This window comes from Rhinoraja longicauda, chromosome 6, assembly GCF_053455715.1.
Source record: "Rhinoraja longicauda isolate Sanriku21f chromosome 6, sRhiLon1.1, whole genome shotgun sequence".
Taxonomy (NCBI): Eukaryota; Metazoa; Chordata; class Chondrichthyes; order Rajiformes; family Arhynchobatidae; genus Rhinoraja; species Rhinoraja longicauda.
This window is the reverse complement of record NC_135958.1, coordinates 14448417-14465914: the sequence shown is the minus strand read 5'-3', so window position 1 is coordinate 14465914 and position 17498 is coordinate 14448417. Positions and strand designations below refer to the sequence as shown.

At 43.1% G+C, this 17498-nt stretch overlaps 1 protein-coding gene across 2 annotated transcripts in view; it reads right to left on the bottom strand.

Moving 5' to 3' along the window:
- The window catches only part of gnao1b (guanine nucleotide binding protein (G protein), alpha activating activity polypeptide O, b), a 211135-nt gene that overhangs the window by 129733 nt on the left and 63904 nt on the right, over nt 1–17498 (bottom strand). For both annotated transcript variants that reach the window (XM_078400502.1, XM_078400501.1), the window contains exon 3: nt 5654–5795. In XM_078400502.1, the coding sequence (XP_078256628.1) occupies nt 5654–5795 (142 nt within the window). The remainder of the gene's footprint in view (nt 1–5653; nt 5796–17498) is intronic.

The following is a 17498-nucleotide window of genomic DNA, read 5'->3' as shown; positions in this document are numbered from 1 at the left end:
CCAACAAAAAAAATTAAAATAAAGGCAGGCACTGAAAAATGGAGTAGAGGTCAGCACCAGAAGCTAAATAAAAGCAATAAATGATTGGAGAAATCACTGCAGCATTTTCATGGGAAGTTGCTCCCACGTTACTGTGGTGATGAGTCCAAATTCACTGAAGCCGATCCCAGGCACTGAAACTGTGCTTTCTTTAAATGGGAGTGAAAGATAAGGAGTTATTAATAACTTGAAGTGAGAATTAAATTCTGCACACCGCTGTCGCTGCCCGGTGCACTGCCAGCACTGTGAATAGAAGCTTATCAGAAGTGTTATCACGCAGTGTCTACATGAGGACAAACAGAAAATGTTAGATATAATCCAGTGTAGGCCCATATGTCTCTGCTATTTACGCCTTCCTTTTTTTGAAAGTGTGCATGGTCAAGTCTACATTTAGTTCTCAGAAGACAAAAAGGACAAGGTATTTTATTTACCCCTCGACTTTCACTCACATAGGTCTGTAAGAGTCCCTAATCATGAAAAGTGGAAGTGGACTTATTGCTAGGACGCTGCAATTTCACTGTAGCGTAGCTGCTACTCACCAGCAGCTCCAACTGGCTAATTTAGTCACTCGTATTCCCCAACAGTTCCATTCTGTACACACCTCTAAATATATCAGTCCTGAGTGAACATCTCTGAAGTATAATTCTAATCATACCGTACCAGTCTTCAGAGGATATGCTCAACTTAACACCACTAATCACTTGACGGTTTCCAAATGTCTTGCGACACGATGCTTACCTTTGGTAGAAGGGCTGGGAGGAAGCCTGAAGAACATGGACAAATAGATACATTTTGAGGAGTCATTTGAAGGACGAAGGAAAAATGGCAAGGGTAATATCCGAAAATCTGGCATCAAACCACTCTGGATGTTTTAGGACAGGTGGCCAGATGATTAGTCCAAAAGACAGATTTCTAGTGGCAATTTTAAAAGAGGTGGAAAGTTGAACCTACTTAGGGATGGAATTGTAGAACTTAGGAATACGAATTCTTCAGTCTTTTAGATGGTTAATCATCATCCTGCAATACCATTGCAACTTCTTTGGACCCTGTCATGAAGTCCTCTCTTGGGCCTCCAACTCTGTCTCTCCCCTTGGCGACCATCTAAGACTGAACCAAAGGGTTCCTAACTTTGGTACAACATTAGAACATATATCTGCCAGCAACATAACTGTCTGATAACACCTCACATTAGCTCACCTATTGTTGAAACGTATTACGTGGCAGAGCAGGCTCATATGTTTATGGTCAACTCCCGCTCCTAATTTCTATGTTCATATGTAAATTTATAGCTGACGTTTTGATTATTTCCTTTTATTGTGAACATGGTACTGGTGCCCACCCCTACTTTCCCTTACGGAGCTGATGTCTTCATGTGTAACCTTAGTCCTTCTGGAAAAACTTCTCCCACTGGCCTGTGGGTAGTGAGTTCCAGGACTGCCCCAGCAACAATGAAGGAATGGTGATGTATTCACCAGTTAGCAGGACATGGGGGGAACCCACAGGCATCAGTGTGCACAGGCTCATAAAGAGTACTTTGTGTGGACAGAGCCAGTGGGTTTGCCAGGTGCTGTCACAGTAGTCTAGGTATCATCTTGCTGGAATATTAGAGTAGGAGTCATACAGCATGGAAACAGGCCCTTAGGCCCAACTTGCCTATGCCGACCAAGATGCCCCATCTACACTAGTCCCACCTGTCTGCATTTGGCCCATATCCGTCGAAACCTTTCCTATCCATGTACCTGTCCAAATGTTTTGTAAATGTTGTTACAGTACCTGCCTCAACTACCTCCTCTGGCATCTCATTCTATATACCCACCACCCTCTGTGTGCAAAAATTGCCCCTCGGGTTCCTATTAAATCTTTCCCCTCTCACCTTAAACCATTGTCCTCTGGTCGTTGATTAACGTACGATGGGTAAAAGATTCAATGCAATGACCCTAACAATTCCCTTAATGCCTGACCTGCTGAGTTACTCCGAGACCTTGTGTCTTTTCATGTATTAACCAGCATCTGCAGTTTCTTGTTTCTCCATTCTGAACAGGCACGTATCGGCATTTGTCACGAGTTACTGGGGACGTTGTCTGATGGCAGAATGCCTCAGTCACTCAGTCTGACTGACATTGATGGCAGTGACCAGAAGGACCGCCTAGTCTGGAGACGAGTGTAAGGAAAGCCAGTTAGACAGACTGCGTAGGAAGGAACTGCAGATGCTGGTCCCTTCCCTCCAGAGATGCTGCCTGTCCCTCCGAGCTACTCCAGCATGTTGTGTCTATCTTCAGTTAGAAGGATTAGTGGATGAACATAAGAAACAGATTGTCTGGGGAGCAAGGGCAGAGTGGAGATGGAGCAGTATATAGAGAGCAAACCGAGTGAAATGCAGCCATTTCAAAGTTGGAAGCGTGGGCATTTCTGGAAGAAAATGAATCGAACAAACCATTGCAAGTGGCGGCCTGAGCAATTGTTGCAGGGTGGACAGATGGTCAGGCAGCTGGTGGGCAGCCTTGGCTCTGAAGAAGTCGCCCGTCAGCTTCACAAGTCAGGGGTGAGCATAGAGCAGATGGGGTAGGGGAGATTAGCAAACGTAGTTTGTGTTAAAAAGAGAGGTTAGTATTGCCAGCAGCCTCGGGCTTGATCCTGCAGGAGATTGTTTGGACAGAGTATCCTTTGTATAACACTTCTAATTATACCCAGAGAAACATCTTCTACAGAACAGCTCTAATCACATTACATAGTCTTAAGGGAATATCCTCTACATAACAAGTATAATCATATCACACCACTCTCAAGGGAGCTACCAGCTATTTGTATCCCTTCAGTTCTAGAAGTAAAATTGTTTTAAAATATTACGTCTTGGTTCATTTCTTCCACCAGACCAGTGCATGCCACAGTTAGATCAAGCCGTGTACTCTAAGTTCTACAGTACGATATAACTCAGCTGGTTAGGGAGTTGGAATCAGAAGAGAGGTATGAAAACAGTCATACTTTTAACTCACAGCCTATGATCCAATGCTGAAACTGAAGCAATGACTACAATTGGATTTCTGGATTAGGTAGTAGAAGTCTGGCATGCTTTCTGGCTCCTAATCACTAACCATTAACCCCTGTTGGAATTGCCATCTGTGATCAAGTAGTACAGCACTGTGTCAGTCGTGATGCACCCATGGGGGAACCAGGCTGCTGACTCCTACAGGGAGGCCCATGCATGGAAAATGACATCTCCAGCATGATATGGACGAAAACCTGTCGACGGATTCATTCTCCAGAAGAGTCTGTATCTTCCAGGGTAGAGGCCGAGCAGAGGGGGAGGGAGAAAATCAGGGGAAAGCGTTCCACCAGCTCACAAGTTCTATATTCTACAAATGTTTAAAGTTATATATGCTTGCAAATGAATATCCCAACAAACCTCTAATGAGCACATTAAAAGATAATCACCCCAGGCTGGGAACGCATTCCATTACATTAAAATCTGAATCTTGTGCAAACAATTTGATAATCACAAAGGTTTTATAAGATACTTAATTAAAGTGAGTGTTTCACAAAGGCAATTTAAACAGTTCATGTTGACATTTTTTACCCAAGAATTGAATGGAGACTGAGTTGTTATTTGTTTTTTTCACTGGATGTGACATCTGAAATGTCCCCCAGGGATAGCTCACGTGTGAAGCTCGGTCGAAAGTGGAATTCAAAACAAGATCACCTTATTATGTTTCTGATGACGGGATTGGATATGCTCTTCCTAATATAGTTTCCAACTCAAAAATCATTGGGTTGGAATCTATAGTCAAAAATCTGGCACTCCCTCAATTAAAATGTATATTTCATGCTGAGGCAACCTTTTCACATCTCTAAAATTATTTTAAGGATCCATTGGTTTCCAACCATGTAACCATTAGCGATGCCCCTCATAAATAACTATACAGTGTTGATCAGATGGCTGAATTAAGTGCAACACAATCTACCTTCCGATAACACAGAGGTGTTTTTGTATATCTAATGCTCTTAGTTTCTCCATTGCACATCTGTGTTTCTCTTTCACTGATATCTTGTACAAGCATTAACATAGAAAAGAAGATAGGATTTTGGGCAGCTTTATATTTATATTTCAGAAATGTTACCATAGCGATCACAAGAGCTTATTGGTCTATACTGTGCAAGTAAAGGCGTTTCAGAGTTGCACGTTAATCTACTGCAATTTAAATGGGTTTTATATCTGAACATACATATAACCTACCAAAGTTCAAGGTCCAATTTTGGGCACAGTTTCCTGCTTATATTTGAGCGTGTTTGAGTGAGGAGGGAGGGTTGACTGAGCCAACAATTCATGGTGCTTAAACTCCTCAACAATGATGTCAGGTCTGTAATCCAATCGCAAAATGAACTCCGTGTTGATTCCAAGATTGCATTTTCACAAATGCCACTCCAAATTAACTGGTAAAATGGTGCAATCCTGTGAATCACCAGACCACAGGAGGGAGTCCATGCACTTTCTACACTAACAAAAAACAAATTTGCATGTTCAAGCTCCACCCACAGCAAACTGATTGTGCATTAAATTGTGACTGAAATACTGTAGCAGAAGAAATAATGGTCTGTCTAAAATGCTGCATTGGCACTTCTTTCCAAGTACAATGGAAACATGCTGCCCATTTTGCCCTGAGTTGGCTGGTGGTGTGAGCCAATTTTCAAAATGCCTGTGAATGGAAATTGAGCAAAGTTTCGGCCTGGCAGAGTAGGAGAGACACTTACCCCAAGTCCCAACACCAGAGCACACTGGCGTCATGACATCCAACGACAGAAACGAACCATCGATTTTAGCATGAGCAAATTATCAATGCCTCAGCAACTCAGGAAGTAAAATATACATTTGCTCAGATGTAAAACGTGGAGGTCATTGTTATAAAACAAATGTAAGGTACAGACCAATCCAGATTTATCTACAATTGAGATTTCACTAATCTCTCAGAACTTGTGTATTGCAGATTATTTATCTGAGCTATAGATTATGTACCCAATTCCCCATTCTACTAAACTGTAATTTCACATGTTGACTGTTTAAAGACTAGATAGAGATCATATGTCCAAAACGAACAGCACCTCATATTTTGCTTGGGCAGCTTACAGCCCAGTGATATGACTAATGATTTCTCTAACTGCAAGTCACCCCGGCATTCCCCCTCTCTCAATCCATCCCCCATCCACGTCGAACCAGCTTCTCCTTTTCACCCAGCACCGAACAATGGCCTGTTTCCTTTATCATCGTTACTTTTTTGCAAATCTTTCATTCATTGTTCTTTATCTCTCTACGTCATCGTCTATATCTCTCATTTCCCTTTTCACTAACTAGTCTGAAGAAGGGTCTCGACCCAAAACATCACCCATTCCTTCTCTCCAGAGATGCTGCCTGTCCCGCTGAGTTACTCGGCTTTTTGTGCCTATCTTCGGTGTAAAGCAGCATATGCAGTTCCTTCCTACACCTCTCAGGTTATCCCACTTTTATCAGATAATACTGACATTTCCCTGGTCCTATTTGGTTCATTTTACACAGTATATCTTGTCTCAATGCCAGTCAATTTTCCTTTCCACCCGTGTGTTGTATGTATTTTTACCACTTTACCTTCCTGTCCTTGTCACCATACTCGATGCCCAGGGTATCAATGGCACGGACGATGGCCGCCAGTGACTGAATGGTGTTGCTGTACACCACAGGTTTGTACTGCTTCACATCATCACCAGAGAATCCATCCTCATGGATAATCCTGGAAAATACACAAGTTATAACGTTACAAGGGTATAACTAGAACAAGACTTCTCTAGAGATGCTGCCGGACCTGTTGAATTACTCCAGCTCTTTGTGTCTATCATTGGCATAAACCAGCAGTTCCTCCTTATATAAAAACCTAATCTGCTTTCAGTTCTACTGAGACCTATTAGGGCATTTCTCATATTCTCATCATGACATTATAAGAAAACGAATTACCTGTACAAGTCATCTCTCACCTTTCTCTGACCATTTTTATCATTTTTTTCCATTTTCCTTTAACCAGGATCATCTATTTAGCAGCTTCCACTTAACTTTCCCCTATCTCTTATGTCTTTGAAAAGGTCTCTAAAGGTGGCTTGGCAGAAAGATAGGGTGGTGAAGAAGGCTTGTATTCATGGAGAATAACAGGAGGGAGGTTGGCACAACTTTATGAAATATAACTCAGGCTCCAGTTGGGATACTCTGTGAAGTTCTGGTCCCCACATTATAGGTAGAATTTGATTACATTGGAGAGGATGCAGAAGAGGATGCCCAAGAAGATGGTGGGGCCAGATATACTCTGAAAGCATAGTACGCTGCAGACCAAATGCTGAATTAGTATGGGTAGAACTGCTAGTACAAAAGGGACCAATTTCTCTATTGTATCTATGATTCTATTTGATTTTTCCTCTATGTTGTTTTTAAATTATTTTCCCACTTGTACTAAGGAGTCTAATATTAACAAATCTGTATGGCGTATGGTGCCCGGGCGATTCTTTGTGAACCCACATTTGCCACCCACATTTCTAAAGACTATTTTTTTAAAAAATGTCACTCCCACTTTTGATCATGTGACTCTGAAACCCATTCACACAATACACACTTTAATCTTTATAGGATTTATTGATAAAATGGCAAAATGAAAGGCTAGGTACCCGAGTTTTTCATCCTTGAGTACTTTACTTCACTGGTTACTGGCTATTTGCAGATATCCATTGTAATATATAAATGTTAATAAATTGACCTGTACCATGTATTTATTGAACTTGTGACATGACCTCCCAGCTTCTATAATCAACATTCTGACTGATGAAGTCTAATGTACCAAAAGCCTTCTTGCCCACCCTATCTACCTGTGACGCCACTTTCAAGGAACTATGTACCTGTTCTCCTAGGTCCCTCTGCTCTACAAAGCTCCTCAGAGCCCCACCATTTACTGTGTAGGTTCTGCCCTGGGTTGACTTCCCAAAATGCAACACCTCACACCTTTCTGTATTAAATTCTAATTTACCATTCCTCAGCTCACTATCCAAACGATCAAGATCCTGCTGCAATTTTTAACAAACCATCGTCACTGTCTATAATACCACCCACTATTGCATCATCGGCAAATTTACTAATCATGCCAAGTACATTCTCAACCAAATCATTGATACAGATGACAAACAGCAAAAGGCCCAGCGCCAAACACTGAGGGATACTACTAGTCACAGGCCTCCAGTCCGTAAAACAACCTTCCAGCATCACCCTCTGTTGCTTTCCATGAAGCCTATTTTCTTGGATCCCATGTGATCTAACCTTCCAGAGCAGCCTACCATGCGGAACCTTGTCAAGTGTTGCAGAGGCAATGAATCATATCATGCACAACTGAGGTTGAGACTGTGTTGGGCGCAAAAGGTGATAAACCACAGGAAGTGCCCGGTCAAATTTCCAGAGTGAATGAAACAACCTAGAAATTATATTTATCCATTTCACTCCTGGAAAAAAAAATTCAATCACATTGTACTGAAAAGCTAACACTATGTGATTGGATTTCGCAGTTGCTAAAGTGACAGCCCAAGATTGCCAGTCCTGCTCAGACTGAATCTAATGACAAAATCCTTTATGAAGACTTATTCCCCTTCTCACCTTCTAATAACTCCTGATTCTCTGGAATATAATGGCAATTCCCAGACTTATTCTCGACATCACACATTTCCACCAAATTGATTCGAAATTCACTCAAAAATAAACATATTCCTCTAGTAAAAATTAATCCCTTTCTTGTCATCAATGTTACTGTTTTTTAACGCTTAGAATTTTTTGAAAAAATCTTTCCCATTCATTCACATTGGTGGAATTGTTCCATAATCTGTTTCCACACAGTTCACTTGGGGGAATCTTAATCCAATGAAATGTTGGCATTCTCTGATTTTAACCTGTTCCCTATGAACTGAAAAATATTCATTTTCCCTCCCTCTACCAATAACCTTGAAGTTCCATTACTCTTTATATTGATGCAAGAACACTTTAGTTTGTCAATACCACAATGGTCACTGCAATCAGTTACTCATTCATTGATTTCCACCTGCTGTTTTCTTAATATCTTAATGCTGTCATTTGTAATAAGCAGTTGTTGGATCTGTTTGGAGAAACAACTTGAGTTGGTAGTACTCCTGCCTCTAGATCAGAATGGTGCAAGTTGAAAGCCCTTTGCAGGGGCACAAACATATGGACAGCTTCTTTATGCAGTACCGAGTCAGTGATGCACTGTTCTCTGATGGTATGCTCCTCTTTAAATACGATGCATACCAAATCCTAATCTGCTTGTAACACTGCTGGAGCGGGTGTTGACAGATTCTATGGTTGCAGGAGTTCTGCCTGGTCTCTTTACCAAATTCTTTACCAAGAGATCATGCTAAAATAGATTAACCATCTGTCCAAAATGGTCACCGTTATCCCCTCATAACTACAGAGTAATTCAGAAGCACTGTGAGATACTGCTGAGACACTAGATGATGCAAGATACAGCCTATACAAGATGATGCAAGATACAGTCTTCCTTTTTTTAAATTTTAATATGGTTCCTCAAATGATTAAAAAAATTTTTTTAGCCCAATTCATTAGTCGTCTCTTGTTATGGACATTGTCAACATTTGCTAACCAGTTAATGTCTTCCAAATTCAGTCCAGTTCAATCTTATTTGGTCCTAACAACCAGAAGACATTAGTACATAACCTGCAGGAAGCTGTTTTCGCAGTGTTATATTTAAATCCTTTATGTTCAGGCATACAATTCAGATTGCGTGCATATATATATATATATAAAACACACAAGGCTATGCTGTTTACTTTGAGTTTTGTTGCATACCTCTCGAATTAGGTAACGTTAATCTAAACAGCCGATTGACTATCATTCATTAATTTCTGGTTAAACCCCTTTGTACAGTTCTATTCTTTGAACCATTTATTTCCTACGACTTCTACCTCAGTTTGATATTCATTTTTCTTTAAAATTTCTCACATGAGAACTCTCTCATCCCACCAACTACTCCTGGACTAAGGACACCCAAACTACACCTACTGTTCCATCTGTCCTGTTTATGTTCTCCAATTTCCTGCCCAGTTACTCTCAACCCACTCTAGACCACAGAACCTCCCCAGTCCCTTCACCGTACCCACCAACGATCCTGCAACACAACCCAATGGTCTTAGCAGTCATCTGAACCCAGACTTCCCTCTAAAGGTGGGGATGGTCTAGAAAATCTGTATAGGCCATTTTCCACCTGGTTTAGCAAAGGCTTCAACAATGAAAGGGGTCACCACATTATTGAAAGCAGCTCACCACCAATTTGTTTGCACTTCAATACATTTTTCATTCACTCTCTCTTTATTTCAGCTGCATCCAGCAGCCAATTCAGTCCTTAACTCAAACATTATGGACCTCTTAACCCCAGCATGTTTCTACCTCCTAACACGATTTAAAAATTCCAAGCCTTTAATCAACCAACTTTTCCCTCTTGATTTATTTTACTATTCAAACCTTCTCGCAATATACCTTTTCCTGTAGGTTTTTTCTACGGAAAGAAGCCATTTATTGAGCGTGATGCTGCCAGTCTTGGACTTGTATCTCTAGCAGGCTAATGAGTAGGATCTCACACTGATAGCCTGATCTTCCCCCATCCAACAGGCTGAATCATTATAGCAAGCTTTTGAGATGGTGCCAATTGGCAGCTTGAATAGGATGTGGTGTTCTGTAGTTCAAAAAGTGACCTGCTTGGTTTGAGCTCAGATGGAATGTGGGTCTTTTCATTGTTGGGGGGGATGCCAGTTGGAGACGGCAACATAAAGCTTGAGAGCATTCCAGTTGGACATCCAGCCAAACCATGTGCTTGAGATTCCTTTCAAGGTACAAATAAAAGGGCACTTGAACGCAAACCAAGTGGTGCTCAATCATACCAAATGATGCTTTGTTGAATCCTTAATGCTGTAGCACTCCCCCTTTAGTGCTCTGATATCACTCCTTTCGCACAGTCTTTCTGCTCATTTAATGCAGCACTGCTGCTTAAAAGGATCATTGTTTCAGGAATTAGTCATCTGATCAGATTCCGTGAAAGGATACTCAATTATTCAAAAGATAAATAATTAGAATGAAGCACATGGACAAGCTTGCCAAAAGATTTAAATTCCCACAAGTTGAAGCAATAGTTCAGATTCCGATTATCAAATTTTAATTTCAGTGGCTTAGATTAAATTGAGTTTACACAGTCTATTCCACTGACGATCTTGGCAGCAGAAAGGTTAATCAATACAAGCCTGTCTTTAGAGGGTTTCTGCCAAAACAACTGGGCTGTATAAGGAAGTCAAAACACTGCAGATGAAATAAATACAGAGAATGCTGGAAATGTTAAATAAGTTGTGGAAAGTGAAATAGAGTTGAGCTTTAAGATTGAGGGCCCTTCATCAGAACAATCAAATTCTGGCAAGGGGTCTTCAGCCTCAAACATTAAACCTGCTTCTGTATCCATAGTTGCCATCTTAGCTGCTGAGTACTTCTAGCATGCTCTATTTGTATTGGGCTTAATAAGAGCCCATTTACACGTTTGTGAACGATATCTGTCAACATAAAATCCATTCTAAATTTGTATTCATAGATTTTGCTATCGCACAGTCATATTCTGGAGGATATTTAGCAGATCAGTTATTCCAGCCGATTGCCACAAGTATTTTGTCCAATGTGGAGAAAAAACCCGATAGAACAATAGGAAAACTACCTGTGGCTCAACTTGCAATGGCCCAAAAATGAGATCTCCCTATTGAATCCTTAGAGTGGACACAACCAAAAAGACAAACACTTTGGAAAATTGTTGATGGTTAAATGGATATAACTTACAAGGTATCCAACTGCATAGCATTACTGTTCTGGGAATTGAAGCTTGGAGCTTCTGGATTGCCGGCCTTGCTCAGGAATCTTGACATCAGAGATGTCCTCGTTCTTCAGAAAACGGGGCTTCCCCTCTCCCATTATAGATGAGGCTCTCACTAGGGCCTCTTCTATACCCCGCAACTCCGCTCTTGCTCCCCCTCCCCCATTCGTAATGACAGAACCCCCTCGTTCTCACCTTCCACCCCATCAGCCAGCATATCCAACAAATCATCCTCCAACATTTCTGTCACCTCCAACGGGATCCCACCTCTGGCCACGTCTTCCCATCCCCTCCCCTTTCTGTGTTCTGCAGAGACTGTTCCCTCCGTAACTCCCTGGTCCACTCGTCCCTTCTTACCCAAACCACCCCATCCCCGGGCACTTTCCCCTGCAACCGCAGGAGATGCAACACCTGTCCCTTTACCTCCCCCCTCAACTCCATCCAAGGACCCAAACAGTCTTTCCAGATGAGACAGAGGTTCACCTGCACCTCCTCCAACCTCATCTATTGTATCCGCTGCTCTAGATGTCAACTTCTTTACATCGGCGAAACCAAACGCAGGCTCGGCGATCGTTTCGTTCAACACCTTCACTCAGTCCGCCTCAACCAACCTGATCTCCCAGTGGCTGAGTACTTCAACTCCCCCTCCCACTCCCAGTCTGACCTTTCTGTCATGGGCCTCCTCCAGTGCCATAGTGAGGCCCACCGGAAATTGGAGGAACAGCACCTCATATTTCGCATGGGCAGCTTGCAGCCCAGCGGTATGAACATTGACTTCTCCAACTTTAGATAGTTCCTCTGTCCCTCTCTTCCCTCCCCCTTCCCAGTTCTCCCTCTATCTTCCTGTTTCCACCTATATCCTTCCTTTGTCCCGCCCACCCGACATCAGTCTGAAGAAGGGTCTCGACCCGAAATGTCACCCATTCCTTCTCTCCTGAGACACTGCCTGACCTGCTGAGTTACTCCAGCATTTTGTGAAATAAATACCTTCGATTTGTACCAGCATCTGCAGTTATTTTCTTACACTTGAACTTTCTTATAGTTAGGTAGATTATGGACGGTAGTTTAAAGCCACACTGCAACTTTTTATTTGAAAGGTCCATGCCATTCTTTAAGCAAGGTTACAGTTATCTTTCCTCACACACATTCCCATTTAGTTTTGAGAGGGCACACAAGACTGTACTTCAAATAGCATAATTACCACTCTATCGAACCAACTGGCCAACCAGATAGACCCTCAAAATAGATGAAATAAAACACAAAATCTACAGGTTTTACAAAACTCTGACATGATAAGGTGAATTATTAAAACATATTAATCTGGTGCCTGAAGTGAAGGACTTTGTACAAATAATGCCCACCTGCTCACTCTGTAATACATATCCTCCTTGTACATCCAAATGCAATACATACGAAAAGATGAAGCATGGACAACAAAGCAGAAGAAAATACGACGAACAGATGATCTAATAATGATTTTGCACCTTAGGTTGGCAAATACACTCTCATTAAAACAATGTATTACAGGAGAAACGAGTTCTGTGAAAACTATCCCTATTTCGCTTTTCCACAACACAAAACCATGTTTTCTGTGTGTGCATCACAAAATGTGAGTTGTTAAAAAAATGAATGTACTTTCCCCACATAAATTCTGTGAGAGTGAATTTGATTCCATATCACAAGGGTCTCGACCCGAAACATCACCTATTCCTTTTCTCCATAAATGCTGCCTGACCCACTGAGTTACTGTGTTCCGTGTCTATCTTCCATGTAAACCAGCATCCGCAGCTCCTTCCTGCACATCACAATTTTGATTGATCAATTGAAAGATACACCATGGAAACAGGCCCTTTGGCCCACTGAGTCCATGTCAACCATTGATCCCTGGTTTAAACTGATTCTATGTTATTCCACTTTCACATCCACTCCCTGCACAAGAGGGGTAATTTACCGAGGCAAATTAACCTACAAACCTGCATGCCTTTGGGATGTGGGAGGAAACCGAAGCACCGGGAGGAAACCTACACGGTCACAGAGAAAATGTGCTAACTCCACACAGAGAGCACCCGAGGTCAGGATCGAACCTGGGACTCTAGCGCTGTGAGGCAGCAGCTCTACCGACTGTGCCATTGTCCTGCCATTTTTAGGTGGTGATTTATGAATACTATAAGGGTGAATTTCCACAAGCTGAAAGGCCGTAACACACAGGTTGCCTGTAATCCCTCTTTCCCTCCCTATTACATTGAAAGTAAAGGCCTGGGGTTTACTGTAAGCGATGGTACAAACACCCCAACTGTACAATTCCCTCTCCTGCCGAGTGTCATGCTTCAGTGACTTCAGCAGAGTAACACCCTTACCTTGGGCGACACAGTGGTGCAGCAGACATTGCTGATGCTCAGAGCTCCAGTGACTAAGGTTCACTCCTGACCTTTGGTGCTGCCTGTGTGGAGTTTGCATGTTCTCTCTACGACCGTGTGGGTTGCCCTCGGGCGCTCTCATTTCCTCCCAAAGATGAGGAGAAAGACCATAAGACCTGATAGACCGAATGGCCTCCTTTATGTCATGAGAAAACTGAGAACCATGAGCAATATTTGCTACCGTGCAGCATTGAAGGGATGAAAGATGTGGTGTTAAACTGAGGCCTCATCTCCCCTCTCAAGCAAATAGACTCACAGTCATAGAATATAAAGGATCCCTATGATTTTGTCAGAGGATTGGAGAAAGTTGCACTCAACCTCAGTAAAATTGATTTTTAATGTCATTGTAATCTACAGGGCCTCAATGGGTGAGAGTACCCCACTCAGTTCCATGCATCATGACTGTGACTACACTTTGACAATGTTCGGCCTGGCTACTGGATGCTGCTAAGCTGTTTCTTTGCAGGACCATGTATAAAATCATGAGAGGAATAGATCGGGTAGATGCACAGAATCTCTTGCCCAGAGTAGGGGACAGAGGTTCAAGGTGAAGGGAAAAAGGTTTAATAGGATTCTGAGGGGTAACTTTTTCACACAAAGGGTGGTGGATGTATGGAACAAGCTGCCAGAGGAGGTAGTTGAGGCTGGGACTATCCCAGCATTTGAGAAACAGTTGGACAAGTACATGGATGGGACAAGTTTGGCGAAATATGGAGCAAGCACAAGCAGGTGGGACTAGTGTAGCTGGGACATGTTGGCCGAATGGCCTGTTTCCACATTGTATCACCCTATGACTCTGACCGCTGCACCACTTTTTGTCGTGTTTAATGCTGTGCCAGAAATTCAACCAGAGGTTATTTCACCTTAATCTCGTGCCTCATAGAGATTGGTGGGAGAATGGCATTGACGTCAATATTGGACCATCCATGATCTGGCTGAATAATGAGCAGCTTTGAGGGGCTGATAAATAGACCTGCTCCTAAGATAGTCACAAATTGCTGGAGTAACTCAGCGGGACAGTCAGCATCTATGGATAGAAGGAATGGGTGACGTTTTGGATCGAGACCCTTCTTCAGACTGATTTGTCTGCTCTAATCCATGACCAACCATTAGGCAAGGCAATCAGCTTATCATTTATTGTAGAGTTGTTGTTGTTATTATTGTAGGTTATGAACGCCTGACTTATGGACACCCCTAGAAATGAGCTCCCATAATATTGGCCAAAAGACCGATGTACATGTTTGTTCCTATGAGTGGCAGGACCAGTTTCCTTTCTCCCTCTCCACTTCTGGTAATTGATCTTTTTTATCAGTCTAATATGCTTTTGATGACATTCATAAAAGTACTGTGGAGGTATGGTTACATATTGAGTGATTTTTGTGTATTTTCCTACTTATGGATAAAATCAACTTATAGACAACTGTTAAAAAACCCCGCTTATTACCCAAGGAGACTGTGCACACATTTATAGCATTAAAGCTTGATTAAGTTAAAGCATGGCTAGTTGTTGATTATTAAAGTGACACTGAGGTAACAAAGGATAGCAAACTTGCCCTCTGAAGATCATTTTTAGGAGTGTTTATAGCCTTACACGGTCACACACTGAATTACACACAGCTCCCCTATTTTGGGAGCTCGGCCATTTCTAGGGTGTCTAAGTCCGGTGTTCAAAGGGGAAAATGTCCCCTTTCCATTCGTTCTTTGTTGGGTACCACTGGAATCCAACAATCAAACCGCAGTCGCTGGCAAAATGACAGTCAATATCATTCAGAGCAGGGGCTGGAGAAAGAGTGAAGGAGTAACCAGGCCATTTACAACAGTCAAACAAAGCACGAGTAAGAGTGGTGGGACTAAAGGTTGGCGGACGAGGTGCCAATACTCTGACCAGCCATCAACAGGTGATCTAAGATCAAAGAGCAGTCTGGAACTGAAAACATTCTCACATCTTCCGAAGACACAAAAAACAAAATGGGACAGGATGGAAGGGAAGGGAAATGAACCATACGCAAAAATGTTGACTGGAGACCATCAGCTGTTAGGCCAACAAGGACCAGTACCAGAGGGGCACAGACAATGTTAACTCGGACAACAGACTTCCCTGGACTTTAATAAATCATACTTGTACATGTGAATCAAAGAGCAGTTATGCTTCCAATTAGCATGCTTACCTTCAAACCTTTACAGGACTATTAAAACCCAATCTGAAACTAATCCAATCAAAATAATTGGAGCAGACCATTCCATAGGTTGAGAAAGGTTCATCTGATCTTCAGAGAGCACTCAGTCACAGTCCCCACAGAGCCTAGACCCACAGTCCCTACAGAGCCCAGGCCCACAGTGCCCAGGACCACAGAGCCTGGGGCCCTATTCCCCAGCCTCGGCCCACAGTCCCCACACAGCCTAAGCCCACAGACCCCTCAGAGCCTGATCCCACAGAGCCGGGCCTACAGAGCCTGGGGCCCACAGTCCCCACAGAGCCCGGGCCCACAGTCCCCACAGAGCCTGGACCCATAATCCGCCCACAGTCACCAAGAGCTTGGGCCCACAAATGAAGCTTTCTTCCTCAGTGAACAATTCTAGTCGTTAAACAACATTCAGATTGGTTTCAGTTGTTGAGCAGTGTACATTCAGGTGACCTTTGTTACCAGCACTCTGGTTTAGAGTGGGGAGGCAAGTGACAGGGAATAGAAGGAGCAAACATTCCTGCCCCTTGCTCCACAGAGAACTCAGAAGGAATGGTCTCTTTCAATATGATCGCTTTCCCTCTTAGATTTTTTTAAGATTTTTTTTTAGATTTAGAGATACAGCGCAGAAACAGGCCCTTTGGCCCACTGGGTCCGCGCCACCCAGCGATCCCCGCACACTAACACTATCCTACACCCACTAGGGACAATTTTTACATTTGCCCAGCCAATTAACCTACATACCTGTACGTCTTTGGAGTGTGGGAGGAAACCGAAGATCTCGGAGAAAACCCACGCAGGTCACGGGGAGAACGTACAAACTCCGTACAGACAGCGCCCGTAGTCAGGATCGAACCTGAGTCTCCAGCGCTGCATTCGCTGTAAGGCAGCAACTCTACCGCTGCGCCACCGTGCCACCCTGCACCATCTTGACCGAACCTGGTGGGAAAGATGCCGTGTATCCCTCACCTGGGCCGGAGACGGATGCCAAGGTTTTTTTTAAACCCAGGGCTCTGTAGGGTTCAGGTTGATACCTCTGCCAAATGCTTGGAAGAGAAGTTATAAAGTGGGATTCAAGGGGAAATCATAGGGTAAGCCAACCAGTTGAGCGTAACCTCTTACCCTGGAAGCAGGCTTGATTTTACCTTTATCAGTTTTCACAGCTGCAGGAGTGAGGACTAGATAACCATGAGAATTGATTGAAAGTGTCAGCATGGAAAAAGGCCATTCCCGACCACCGAGTCCACATTGACCATCGATCACCTGTTCACACCATTTCTGTGTAATACCACTTTCTCATCCATTCTCCACACACTAGGCACAATTTACAGAGACCAATTAACCTATAAACTCGCATGTCCTTGTAATGTTTGAGAAAATCTGAGCACCCAGGAGAAACCCACACAGTCACAGGGAAAACATGCAAACTCCATCGGAGGTGAGGATCGAACCAGGGTCTCTGGAGCTGTGAGGCAGCAGTTCTACCAGCTGCACCACTGTGCTCTCACTCCTCTTATATGCACTGGTGGTATTTTTCACTTCGCACATTTAAAACACAAGCAGGACAAAGAATCACAGGTTCACCAGGAGGGTAAAATCTGCTTGCTAATCAGAGTCACTGGTAGTGAGAAGATCCTCTGATAGAGTAGGGACAGTCTGCTTGCATCCTGATGAATCAAGAGCATCAGAGTGCCAGCTCTTGCCGTTCATGATGGAGAGTGATGGTGGTGGACTGATGCATCTGCTGTCGTTGCCTGCAGTGGGGACATGCAGGGCTGCAGTCTGTGCTCACACTGAAACCATTTAATAGCCTTGTTATCCCTCAACCAGCACCACTCAAACAGATGACCTGGTTATGATCACATTGCAGTTTGCCATTTGATTATTCCATTCCGTACACCGAAGCTTTGCTTATGCTCTCAATGCTGGCTGCT